Below are 13,521 nucleotides of genomic sequence, written 5' to 3' on the forward strand. Positions count from 1 at the left end.
TATCTATTTAACTGGTTTAAAAAGGGGGAAAAGATTTGGTAACTAGATAAAAGGAAGAAAAAGAGAACTGATAAGTTAAGCAAAAGTGATAAAATGGATGAGAAGGGCACTTAAAGAAGAGGTGAAAAGACACCATTAGCATCGTATTGTTGAAACATTCCTAGGTTCCAGAGATAGTAGGGAGCCACTGAAGTTTTTAGGGATATTAATTGAGCAGATGTGAGGAGGATGGAGTGGAAAGGGGGGAAGGTAGAAGAAGGGAAACAGATTAGGAGGTTTTTAGAGTAGTCCAGACAAGAGTTCTGGCCCTGCAGATGGTAACAAGGAGATGGATTCATAGGTAAAATTAGCATCTATAAGACTTGGAAATGGATCAAATATGGAGATGGGGATGAGGGAGATAAAAGCATCCAAAAAGCCAATGAGGCTGGAAACCTGTTTGGCCAGAAGCACAAAATAATGAAGTGGAGAGGAATTCAGTTTTGGATGATGAACTCTTTAATAAACCTTTGAGTCCGTGGGTTTTGTGTCTTTTTGACTGTTATCTCCAGTGAATCACTGCCTGTCTCAGCTGATAGGCTTCAGACCATAAGAATAGCAGAACTAACGGGAGTTGTTGCTATTTCCCAAAATATTCTTCAAAAACTAGAAACTTAGGAGGGTCAGTCAGTCTCATTCACCACACATCCAGACACTGCACTAAATCACTTGAAATTTAGTTGCTGTTCAGCTATTTCTGTCAAGTCTAACTCTTCATGACACCATTTGAGATTTTCTTGGCAAAGAAATTAGAGTAATTTTTCATTTCTCTCTCCAGTTGATTTTACAGATGAGGCAACTGAGGCTTGAGGAAGAAGTACCAGAGATGGGATCGGAAACCTAGACCTCTCACTCCTGTTTCAGTCCGGGTATTTTCAATCACACTACCACTCTTCAAGGTTCAACAATGACTAGTAGGTGGTGAAACTGGACCTAGAAATTGGGTCTCCTGAGCCTTCACCTTTTGTTCCTTCACTGTATCAGCCCACCCCTCTCCAGAGCCAGAATGGCAGATCTAGCAAACATCTGTGTTTGGTGTATTCTACGTAAGGACAGTGTCACATTGTTCATTGCTGTCATAATATTTGACTTGGTGTCTTTTTTTTCCCATTCCAAATTTATTTTTTCAACATTCAGCTACAGAGATAATACTAATGATTACGAGTGATCACAGTGAAAGCTACACTTAATCATCGTAACTGACAATTAAGTTGGGTAACAACATAGAGACAGGTGATTTCACACAAGGCTAATGAAAATGGGCTGTTAAAATTCACATGCGATTGGCAGTGATTCTGGCTCTTGCAGCAACATGCGCTTGCTTCGTGAGTGGCTGCCTGCCACAGAGACTACACTAAGCTGGATACAGAAAGGAAGGGCACGAGGACAAGGACTCATCCTAGAGCTTCCGTTTGCTCCTTTTCTTTTAGGCTGCAGTCCTCAGGGAGCAAGTCATCATGTACTTAAGAAGCATCTGCTATGTCCCTAGCACTGTGTTAAGTGCTCCCTCCAGAAGCTTACTCTCTAATGGGGGAGACAACACGTGAAAAACAAACTGTATCCAAGATAAATTGGAGATAATCCAAGAGAGAAGGCTCTAGCCATGGGGGATTAAGAAAGCAGAAGGCAGGATTTTAGCTGAGACTTGAAGGAAGCCAGGGGAGTCACGAGCCAGAAATGGGGAAGAAGAGCATTCCAGACATGGAAGTCTCCAAGATAGTGTACCATGTTCTAGGAATCCCCGAATTACAGAATACAAAAGGAAAAATGTAAGAATCTTGGAAAGGTAAGAAGGGGGCAGGTTATGATTTTTCAGAACTAAAGTCCAGCCCTCTGGATGATCTGAAAGAATGTATTGCTCTGACCAGCACCAAGTGTTCTCTGAGGAGTTTGTGATTTTCATGTAAATCAATAATTATTTAGATTTATTGGAGCTTTCCTGTTCCTCTCAGAAACAGCTAACATGCTGCAGCAGAAAACAATTGATTACCTCTCCTAATACTGAGCAACTTCCCCACTTGTAACTGCTAAATGAACTGAACCAGGGGCTGCACTCCTGTTCTTGCCATGCCATCTCTAGCTCTGTGCCACACTGAATAATCACAAGGCTCAAGAATCTAATAATTTGGGGCAGCTGGGTAGTGCAGTGGATAGAGCATTGGCCCTGGAAGTACAAATCCGGCCTCAGACACTTAACTTGCCAGCTGAGTGACCCTGGGCAAGTCAGTTAACTCCAAATGCTTCACAAAACAAATTTCTAAAAAATCTAATAATTTAGGGTTGTTTCCATGGGACCCAAGCACACTTATATTGTCCCCCAAAATGCCTGCATGCATGGCCTTTCATGGGAGTTAGTTACTCAAGACCTAGGAATGACTGTTTGGTCCTACCTTTTTATGATTTTTGTGCATGAAAACACTACCCTCCTCAGAACTTCAGTGTGCAGAACTGTTTTCCTCACTGAAATTAAACTTCTTTTTGATTCCCGACTCTTCTGCCTTTGACCTGCCTTATTCAGCTCAGGTCACCCACAAGTTAGTACGATAGCTAGTGGGGAGATGGATGGATGGATCTAGTGATTTTGCTACTGTTGTTTTAAGGCTGGGGGAGGAAGTAGGAAGCAGCCAGTAGACAAGAAGATTGAAGAGAAGTCAAAAAATTGAGGATGACTAAGGGACCAATTTGTTGGAGAATAGACCGAATGGAATCATTTGTGAAAGTAGCCTCTCCCCAGCTGTGTGACCTTGGGCAAGTCACTTAACCCCATTTGCCTCAGGAAAAAAAGTTAAAAAGAAAACAAAGAAAGAATGTAGCCTCAGGAAGGAGAAAGACTACCTCTTTATCCATCTATAATGAGTGAAGGAGGAAAAAGAAGAGGATAGTTATCTTGATGATGTGAGATAAGGAGCAGGGGAAAAGAGAGTTTATGAGAATAGCCTCAAATGGTTTTAAGGAACCTAAGAGGCCAGATTCTCTGAGAACATCATGTGGTTGGGATCCTGTCAATTTTATCTAATACATATGGCATTTTGCAAACTTTAGAACAATATACATATATATGTATATAAATATATATATACACATACATAAAAAGCATGTATATATCTGCCATTTTGTTGCTATTGGTATAAATCTCATTTCTCTGAAGACAAAATGGGCAAAAAAACAAGTAGAAAGAAGTACAACTGAGCACCATGGTTGTTTGGGCTCAGGTTCTGACATTAATACACTCTAGGTCATTTAAGCCATGGCTAAGAATTTTGGTATCTGGTCTTATAGGCAGGAAAGGTACTTTGTTGTGGGTTTTTTGTGGGGTGAGGGGGATAACAGATAATGACCCTGAAGACCTAGACCAAAGCCATTGTTAGAGAAGCTCCTACAAACGGACCATCTGCTTGCTATTCCAATCAATCTAATCAGTACATGTTAAGTAGGTAAGTTAGTAAGACAGAGTGGCTGGTCTAGAGCCTCAAAGGAGAAAGCATTTGGGAGAGAACCTACTAGCTATCTTTCTCACTTTCAATTGATGGTGGGTAAGGCTGTTTCCACATGGTCTTCAGCCTTCCTTTCTCTGGGCCTTCTGCCACCCACCTCTTCCTTCCTGTTCTTCCATGAGATCTAACTGCAAGGAAAATGGCTGCCACCCACTGAAGGCCTACAGGACAGGTCCTATGTCAAATGTCAAATATATGTTCTTTTCTGCTCTGTTGCAAAGTGGTCAAGCTACCATGGCACTCAGATACTTTATCCTTGAGATTTTTCATCCTTTCCACTTAGCTTTTGCCCATTCTGTCTCTGCTCTTCAGGGCAATGAAATATAACAAAACCAACACTAATGGCAGACGTGTATATAAAGTTTTACAAAGTGCTTTACATATATAATCTCATTTAATATAATTGTTAAGATCCCTACCATATTCTCAGCTGAGAATCTGGACTCCTATTTCCCTGAAAAAAATTGAGGCCATTTTCCTTAAGTATGTCTTTTCCTTCATTTCATATCACCAAAACATTTTTCCCCACCTTTTCCTCCTTCACTCATTACACAAGAAGAGGAAGTATATAAGGTATCTTTTAATCCATGAATCTTCAGATCTTGGGCCTCCCACATATACTTAGTTCAAGGCTGTCTTCCAGCGATCAGGAGGATTATTTCAGAGAGGCCTGGAGAGATTTACATGATGCTGAGTGAAATAAGCAGAACCAGGAGATCATTGTACATGGCATCAACAAGATTATAGGATGATCAATTCTGATGATCAATAAATGAGATCATTCAGGTTAGTTCCAATGATTTTATGATGATGACAGCCATCTGCATCCAGAGAGAGGGAACTAAGTGTGGACCACAACATAGCATTCTCACTTTTTGTTTACTTGCATTTATTTTTTCATTTTCCTTTTTGATCTGATTTTTCTTGTGCAGCAAGATAATTGTATAAATATGTATGCATGTATTATATTTAACATATATTTTATCATGTTTAAATATATTGGATTACTTGAATAGGGGAGGAGGTGGGAAAATTGGAACACAAGGTTTTGCAAGGATCAATGTTAAAAAATTATCCATGGTTGTTTTGAAAATAAAAGGCTTTAACAAAAAATCAAAATAAAATAAGATTGTCTTTCAAAAAGGGGACAAGGCACAATTATTGAAAAGCCATTTTTAAGTCTACTTCTTGATAGAGGTCCATACTGCCTGCCCTACTAACTTCTTCCTTTCCTTCACTGCCTTTCTCTCCCAGCTTTCCATCCACATCCTTCGTTCATCCTAACTTGGAGGTTTAAAGGTTTGGGGATCACCTAGCACCACTATTTCATCTCTCTCATCCTCATCTTGAAGTATTCGGCCATTGTGTTGGTCCAGCAGCAAGCAAATGGGAAGAGAGGCTCATCTTCAATTTTCCCCAAGATCCTGAAGGAGCAATGGAACCCGCAAGTCTTGAATCTATGGCAAGCACCCACATGAACTTACCAGAGGATCTGAGAGTATCCCTCTTACTTTCATATGTATGGACTTAAAATCACTCCCCTCATGCTTGCCAAATATGGCTTTTGGCCCTCTAAATTTAGTAGACTCTAATCTCAGCAGTATTAGAGGCAAAGCACTAGTTACCCAGCCTAATTCTGGTCCCACAAGTCATTCTGTTTCACAATCTGTAATACAGAGATTAAAATCCCAACCTCATTGTGAATATAATACCATCATTAGGGAATCTAGATGGATTTGAAATTATTGGAATTCCTTGGGGGATAAAAATGAACGTATTATACCAGAAGGAGGCTCGAGGAAGAGAGGAAGAGTGGGACAATCATTATGGAAAACCAGCTAGGGAATCACAAGAACAGATACCTAGCAAGTAACCCAGAGGTCACAGCTGAGAAGCACAGGAAAAATTCCTAATTGGGTGAAATCAGCAGGACTTTGTAAATTTTCAGAAGAATCAGATGGTGAGGGTTATCTTGGGTTAAGGATGATAAGCCCAGGAATAGCCAACAGTCCTGGTAATGAGGGATTTTTAAAGAGTGGCTAACGAATCCTTTAAGTGGCAGACAATGAAAGCAAATGAAGTTACAACAGGACAGATGGACTGGAAGAATAAGTCCCAGAAATTATGAGAGCAAAAAGCAGATTTTCTTTTTTGAGGAAAAGACATGACAGATGGAAGGATCAGAGATGGTGACCATTATAGAATTTCAAAAGATCCTGGAGTCCAGGCAGCTTTGTGAGACAGTGTGGTTCATTTTATGACCATAGAGATGTCTGTCTGAAAGGAGATGGAAAAGGTCACTGGCTTTGAGACACTGTGTGCTTAAAATATTGGTGATAATCTACATGAAATTGAAGACCCCAAGGTTGACATTAGGGGACACAGCCCAAAGGATGGATGTGACTGAAGAACAGACTGAAGGTCTCTAAGTCAGAGCAGCAAGGGTTGGGCGAGGATAATAAGACTTCAAAAGTGAACACGTATTGAGAAATAGCAATAGAATGGTCGGTGAGCTACAGTGGGGAGCAAGGACAAGAGCTTTCCTCCTGACCCTAAGCTGGGGGGGGGGGGGGAGAGAGGGGTAGGGAATAAAAGGCACAATCCCTATGCTCTGACCTGGACCACCTTCTCGCTCAAAATTCTTCTTTCTGGGGCCTTTTTGAGTGATATCATGAGCTCCCCTTTTCATCAGTAACAATGATCAGATAATGCTTCCTACAGAATTCATCTCAGTGTAGTGAGAGATCACACACAATAAGATTATATAGACTATATACCTAAATATAGACTATGTGCTTTGTTCCTGGTGGGGCAATGTGTTAGAGGCCCAAGTCCTGGATGAAGTCTTAATGACAGGCAGTCTGGTCTGGTGTAGGAGGCTCTGAATTCAGGGCAGATTCCAAAAAAAGGAAGCCCTTAAGGTCTGAGACTCAGATGCTCCATGTTTATGGAGAGTGGATCTTACATGAGTTGGTGAAGTAGGAGAGAGCTCCAGGCTCAGTCATCATGGGCAGACTGGAGAAAAGTTGATATGACTCAGGCATAGGAGCAGTGGACTTCAGGAAAGGCTTGGTGGGAATGAGGGCATGGAAGAAAGGACACCCCCAAAGCTATCCTTTGGAGGCCATTCTCACTAGCTTCTGGTCTTGACTCAGTGATAATGCAGGACAGTCAATCAGGCCAGAATCACACTAGTTTGTGAGGAAGTGGAAGACTGGAGAGAAAAGTAGCCCTCAAACCCCAGTCCTGAGAGGACCTGGGGGAAGGACCTCCACTTTCATTTAAGTGATAAAGACTTTCTCCAACAGTGTAGCTCAGGCCCTAAGCTCTGGGTACCAGCCTACCTCAGGTTCAACGGCAAATGCAAAGTGTCCTGCACATGAGTTCCTTATCTAGCAACAGACCAGGAGGGATATTATTTATTAAGTGCCAAACAGTGGGCTAACCCTTTACCGGATATTCTCATTTGAAATAGCAGGGAAATGCCGTTCTCTTCTCCACACTGAGTTACTACCTCCCTCCCACATTGGGGAGGGAGCACTCCCTGAACACTGTCTTGACCAAGGCTACATCTTGCCTGGGATCCTATTCCTGGCTCCATCTTCTTGTTCCTCTCTATCTCCTGTTTCTTCAGAGCTGCTGGCACCATCTCTTGGACCAATCTTTGGCTGCCACTTTCTTCTTTAAAGGTCATTTCACTCTTTTTTATGGGACCTATTGCCACCAAGTGTAGGGTTAATCAGTATATTTCCCGTTCCTTTGTTGGCCAGGCCCACAACTGTGCCAGACCAGCACAGAAAAAAGGATGCCTTAGATCAGATCTTTTATTCATCCACATTCACCATCACACCCTTCTCCCATTCCACCACCTATTCCACTTCCCCCCCAGGAAATGCTTCAATATTTAGGTTGAAATACACATATATTTCTTTCTATTATTATCCCACTGGTTACTATGACCATGCAAAATTCTCTGGGCCTTTGGCAAGTCTCAAGGTCAAACTGAGAAACACAGGAGAGTGCAGGGGCAGAGCTGACCAACCTCCTTTTATTTTGCCTCTTTGCCTATGTGGCTGTACCCCTGGCTGTTTTTCACACACTCTCAAGATTTGGAAAGAACCTCTAGAGACCACTGAGTCCAATCCCCATCTAAACAGGAATCCCTCTATAGCATCTTTTAGAAGTAGTTAAGGAGAATTTAAAGACTTTCAGTGAGGGCCTCCTGAGGCAGTTGATTCACTTTGGGAAGGTTTGTGTTACAAGTCTCATCTGTTTCTCTGTGACTTCCAACTACTGCCTCTGGTTTTGCCCTCTAGGGCCAAGCAAATCAAGTCTGAAGCTTCTTCTCTAGAACAGATATCCCCACTTCCTTCAAATGATCCATTATAGATGGTCTCCAGTGGTCTCACCACCCTAACACTTCTTGTTGAGGTCTTTCCTAAAGAGCGAGTCCCAGAACAGAACATAAGACTCCAGACAGGACCATCACCTTCCTTGGTCTGTCTGCTTCTTTTAGTGGAAGTTAGAACTCTTGTGGAGATCTCATCGTTTACAAAATACAATGAATATGGACCATATGGGGTATTCAGAAACCTGCTCACTCAGGGGACATCTGATGACTGCTGCCTAGGTAGAAATAAGTGCAAACCTGTGCTGAAGGGACCTAAGTGCAATGCTCCAGACAGGAGCAAAAGGAAGCCATGAAAATGGCATTCTAAATGTCTCTCCCTCTCCTATAACTTATTTTTCTACCTTTGTCTCTCTGAGGAAATTATAGCAATGGATGAGAAAACAGCCAGAAAAGAGGGGGGAAAATAAGGGCAACTTTAAAGTAGCAAAACTATTACTGAATGCAAATGTTTATGGAAATGAAGTACTGAATAGGGGTCCCTAACAAATTGGCAACATGGTTTTCCCTAATAGCTTGTGCACTTCTACGTTACAAAAACAAAGTCAGAATAAAAACAATTTAGAATTTGTAAAAATAAAATATTTCAGCTGTCCAACTATTTTTTGACTTCTGGAAATATTCTTCAGCAGCTTTGGATAGGTCGTAGCTTGTCTTACTGTTTTGTTTTGTTTTTTTCAGAAAGAGACCTTGGGGCTCAGGCAACGGTCATGGTACCATAGAACCTGTGGATGATGTAGATGGTTGTGAATAAGAAGAAAAGGCTTTACTCCTAGGAAAATAATATCTGATAAAGGTTGTTAAGGGAAAAAATGCTACAAAATATAACGTAACAAAACCAACCAATGTTTGAGGAATGAGATTCTCTCCAAAATGATGATTCTTCATTCTCTTTTAATTTATAACATTGGTAATTATAAATTAAAAGAGAATGAAGAATCTATTTTCAGTATTTATTACTACTATTATGTTTTAAATTGCATTCTGATACCTCATTGTAGCATTCTGGTAACCATGGGTGCTTATTACCTTTTGCTAAGACACGGCAAGTTCTGGCAAGTGTTACTTGGCCTTAAAGGAGTGGAGGAAAGCTCCCATGACAGACCATATGTTTGTTACCTGAGGATGAACCAAAGTTCAGAAAAGCTCATCACAAAGTTGGCTGCAGAATGACAATTTTTTTGGCAGTGGTTAACTCCCGAAGATTATTTCCTAAGTTGTAGAGGAGTTGCAATTTCTTATGGAGAAAATACTCAGGCCTCTAAAGTACACTTTATGCACTGAAAAAATTTTGTGTAGTGAGGTGAATGGCATGTGAATCTCTCTGCTAAGTTTTCTAGTAACTATCCTGAGGAAAAGGTTGTGTAACTTGAATCTTTGTAGTTGTTGGATCAAATCTCACTTCTATCTATACAATAGTAGTTGGAAAGAATTCTGCTCCTTCTTAATACTTAGATTGGAGAAACAACTAAAATGTGTGATCTTGGGCAAGCCACTTAACCCTGCTTGTCTTAGTTTCTTCATCTGTCAAATGAGCTGGAAAAGGAAATGGCCAACCACTCCAGTATCTTTCAGACACAAATGACTGAACTTGGGAGACATGAATATCAGCTATCTTAATTCCTTTCACTTTTACAAATAGTAAGTTTGATTTTCTTCCCCAATATAAAACTCACTCATTTTTTTATGAACATAATGTTTAACATATGTTCAAAGATGGAGTCCAAGATGGATCAAATGATAAAGTTTAATTTAAAGCCCCATCTACTGAATCTCATGTCTACCTCTACCCCTAACTCAACCCCAATCCCACAGCCAAGCCTACCTTTGATTTAATTGTTTATGCCTAAGGGGTACCTGAGTATATTTACAACACTTAGATATTTCCAAGTCAGGAGCTTTCTGGTTTCTCTCTCTAAAGAATAAGGAGAAGATAATTCTGATATAATCACAGCATCTTCAAAGGTTGCAATTTCTTGACAATGCTGCAATTTCTGAGTGACCACCTCAGTTGCTGGACTTCACAGAAAAACTCAGCAGGGATGAAGACTACAGAGGGACCACAAATGGCTCATTCTGTAGACTATATGAAATTCAATTTTACTTTGCAGAGTATTGTTTAGATACTGATGCAATATTTAAGAAATACACATACTATATCATCTCCCTCAACAGAAATAATCTGCATTATGGTTGTCAAGTAGATGATGACACTTTAGTATTTCTAAAGACCAAGTAAAAAAGATACATAGTAGTGGAGATGCCTTTTGCTGCTAAATGTTTCCTTATGAGGCGCTCTGTACAGTACCAGTCAAACCCTCTGGTAGCATGTCCGATGCGTGGAAGATGGACACTCGCTATAAAAGAACAAATAAATCTTAATAAATTAATTCACCCAAAGATGACTAAGGGACATGCAGTCTAAGTCAGAGGTGATATAAAAACCACATTGTAAAAGAACCTCTTTCTGGTTCCAAAATCCACCTTCTGTAGACAGATATTTACATGATACCAGCGTGTTTCATTCATGCTTGTGAGGAACTGACCCTGCTGCTATAGGTAATTCTAACATTCTGGAAGGGAATTTAACAGGGGGAAACTGTGCTGCTTTTCCAAATCCAAGGTGGACTCTGAACCTCGAAATAAGTCTTTATGTACTGGAAACCCAATGTGCTACTAGAAATAAAGCTGGGGATGTTAACTAAGATACACAGTGATTTCCTTATGAATCAATCAACTCAACCAACTGTGAGAGATACATCCACAGAAGCCAGATTTAATTAGTTCAAGAGTTTGCTTCAAAGATTTGCCTGTCAGGTTTAATATCTACATTACTATCATTCTATCACATTCTTTTCTTTGTGGTCAAAATAAAACCGAGATGAGTCTTGTCCCACTACCTCATGTAGTGCTTCAGTTCATGAAATGGAAGGCAGAGTGACTTAAAATTTCAAGATTTTTTCCAATGTTTTGAAAAATTGCTTTAAGAGGCAAGGGTCTTCAATAAAGGGGGAGGGGAAGAATTAAAATCAGGAGCCTGGGATTCAACTTATGACTTTCCCACTAACTCAATATATGACCTGGACCCACATATAATGTCTGTGTCTCAGTCTTTTCCTCTGTAATATGGGGATAAAAGTCTTGAAGGGTTGCTCTGAGGCTTGAATCGATAATAAACATAAAAGCATCTGGGCATTGTGCCAGAAATATTTGTTTCTGCTCATTCCCTGGCCCCAAGATTCAACTCCAGATGAAGAAGAGGGGCTTATACATACACTAAGTCTGCTTTACTCAGAGAGCAGAAATATCGACATTCTTCAAACACCAAGACAAACACACTTACCCTTCTTTTTCCTTGCAACCAAAGCGATCTTTTTCAAACCCTTCTCTAGGGCCGCCATCTTGATACCCGACAAGCCGCTGGAGAGATCCCGCTGCTGAGCCACAATCAAAGCCAACTAGACAGAAAAGCCCACAGACAGCATTAAGGGATTGTGGGAAGGGCTCCTGACTCCAGGGGAATGGCTGCTCGTGTTCTTGGTCTGGTCTTATGGATGCTCCAAATCCTCCCTTCAGCACCCTTCCCCCATTTGCAATTGCATCAGCTTTGCCCTCGCCTTACTCATCCTGCTTTAAGATCAATCCTCAATCTCCCCTCCCCCCAGCCCCCTGGCCCTTCCAAGATATCTATTGAAGGCAGGCATCGCTTTGAATGCCCTGGGTCATGGGATGGAGACTGCTCCTCAGTGGAGACCCCAGCAGTATGCCTGCCCACGATCCTTGCGGGGGGAGACAGCCGCAGGCCAGGCCAGGGACAGCCCTGGGGAAGCAGCCTCTCGTCCCTGGCCTGGGTTCTGTTCATGTCCCAGGGGCAGAGTCTCTGGTTTGAGGCAGCCACACAGACCCCAAATCGAGAAAGGCAACCTCTCCTTGAGCTGACAGATTTCCTGGACAAGAGCGCCCGTCCCTGCTGATCACCTTCTTCTCCCCTAACTGACCATGACATGGCTCCCTCTGGCACTGCTCCTACCTGTCTGAGGAGCCTCCGGGGCTGGATCCTCCTGCCCCAAGGCTCGGACCATTTCCACTCTCCACTACTTCATCTGGTGATCTCATCAGCTCCAGGGCCTTCAAACATCATACCTATGCAGGTAATTCCACGTCTACGTACCCAGCAGGTTTCCCCACGTCACCAACTGCCTTTCCAGCCTCTCAGACTCAACGTCCACAGCTACTTCAAACTCAACATATCCAGAAAGGAACTTATTCTTTCTCCTCCAAACCCTCCTCCTTCTGAACTTCCCCAATACCGCTAGGATACCCCCACCTTCCCAGCCCCCCAGCCTGCAAGCTCAGTGTCCTAAGCAGCTCTTGGCTCACTCTGCAGAGCCAATTCACTGTTAGATCTTGTCGCTCCCCTTCCGAGCACCTCCCTACAAATCCCCTTTTCTCCCCTTATGGAGCCATTATCCTAGTGCAGGCCCCATTACCTCCAGCCCAGGCCCCCTTCTCTCAATGATCTCCAAAGGACCACCTCTTACTTACAAGATAAAACATTTATGACCTGGCCCATTCCTACCTTTCCAGTCTTCTCCCACTTCTCCCACCTCGTTCCCCTCAATGCGTTCTCAGACCCAGCAAGACTGTTCTGTTCACCATCTCTCACAGGGACCCACCACTGCCTGTCTGTGTGCCTCTGCGGGCAGGGACGCCCTCTCTCTTTACCTCTGCCTCCTCGTTTCCATGGCTTCCTTTAAGCCTTGGCTCAAACCCCACATTCTGCAGGCATATATCTGCCCTTCCCTTCTCCGCCACTAAATGTGCCCAACCTGCCAGATTTCCTTGTATTTCTTCTCTATTTTGTATATTACCTATTTATTAACATGTTGCCTCCCCTATTTGAAGGTGGGCTCCTTGAGGGCAGGAACCATATTTTTGCCTTTCTTTGTAGCCCCATGCTTAGCATAGTACATAGTAAGCACTTACGAAATGCTTGTTGACTAAATGATTTCTCTGAGTAAATAAAAGCTAGTTTAAATTTTCTTTAAGTAAATGAGACTGTGCCAAAGGTCTTAAGAGTAAAAAAAAAACAAAAAACAGATGATTAAAAATACACAGAAAGAACTAGAAATGACAGATGAAAGGGAAATGCTTATTTAAGGCTCAAAGGGGAGAATCTTGGTGTGTAATAAGATAAGTTACAACTAAGTTTTCTCCACACTTGTTTCTAAGAGTGTGAATTGCCCACACTTCCCCTGAGACAAAGAGGAGGATCAAATTGGCATTCATGACTCTGGCTGGAAAATAACATGTCTTGATAGCACTTTTAATTTTATTCCAACCCAAGCTCCGACAGTACATTTTATGAGAGTCCTCCAAATCTCCCAGAACTCTCGATTGGTTTCCAAAATGAGAAAATAAGAGATGACAGGATACTTACTGAGTCCTGTCCTATCTTTCGACACTCCTTGTCATCGATGGAGAATAAAAGGACTCCTCCCAGATGCAGATCTGTAATCAAAGCAGAGTAAGAAACAGACCACAGAGCATTATCATTGAATTACCCACTAGAATAGGAAC

General features: G+C 41.9%; 1 protein-coding gene across 1 annotated transcript in view; it reads right to left on the reverse strand.

Annotated features, from left to right (window-relative positions):
- Positions 1–7,339: 7,339 nt before the first annotated feature.
- Positions 7,340–13,521, reverse strand: part of CHD1L (chromodomain helicase DNA binding protein 1 like) — a 55,132-nt gene continuing 48,950 nt past the window's right edge. Inside the window, exons 20-23 of the mRNA XM_051992868.1 lie at positions 13,382–13,452; positions 11,285–11,399; positions 10,190–10,298; positions 7,340–8,728 (exon numbers count right to left, since the gene is read on the reverse strand). Coding sequence (XP_051848828.1) covers positions 8,650–8,728; positions 10,190–10,298; positions 11,285–11,399; positions 13,382–13,452 — 374 coding nt within the window. The 3' untranslated portion in view covers positions 7,340–8,649. The remainder of the gene's footprint in view (positions 8,729–10,189; positions 10,299–11,284; positions 11,400–13,381; positions 13,453–13,521) is intronic.

Source organism: Antechinus flavipes, chromosome 4 (genome assembly GCF_016432865.1).
Source record: "Antechinus flavipes isolate AdamAnt ecotype Samford, QLD, Australia chromosome 4, AdamAnt_v2, whole genome shotgun sequence".
Taxonomy (NCBI): domain Eukaryota; kingdom Metazoa; phylum Chordata; class Mammalia; order Dasyuromorphia; family Dasyuridae; genus Antechinus; species Antechinus flavipes.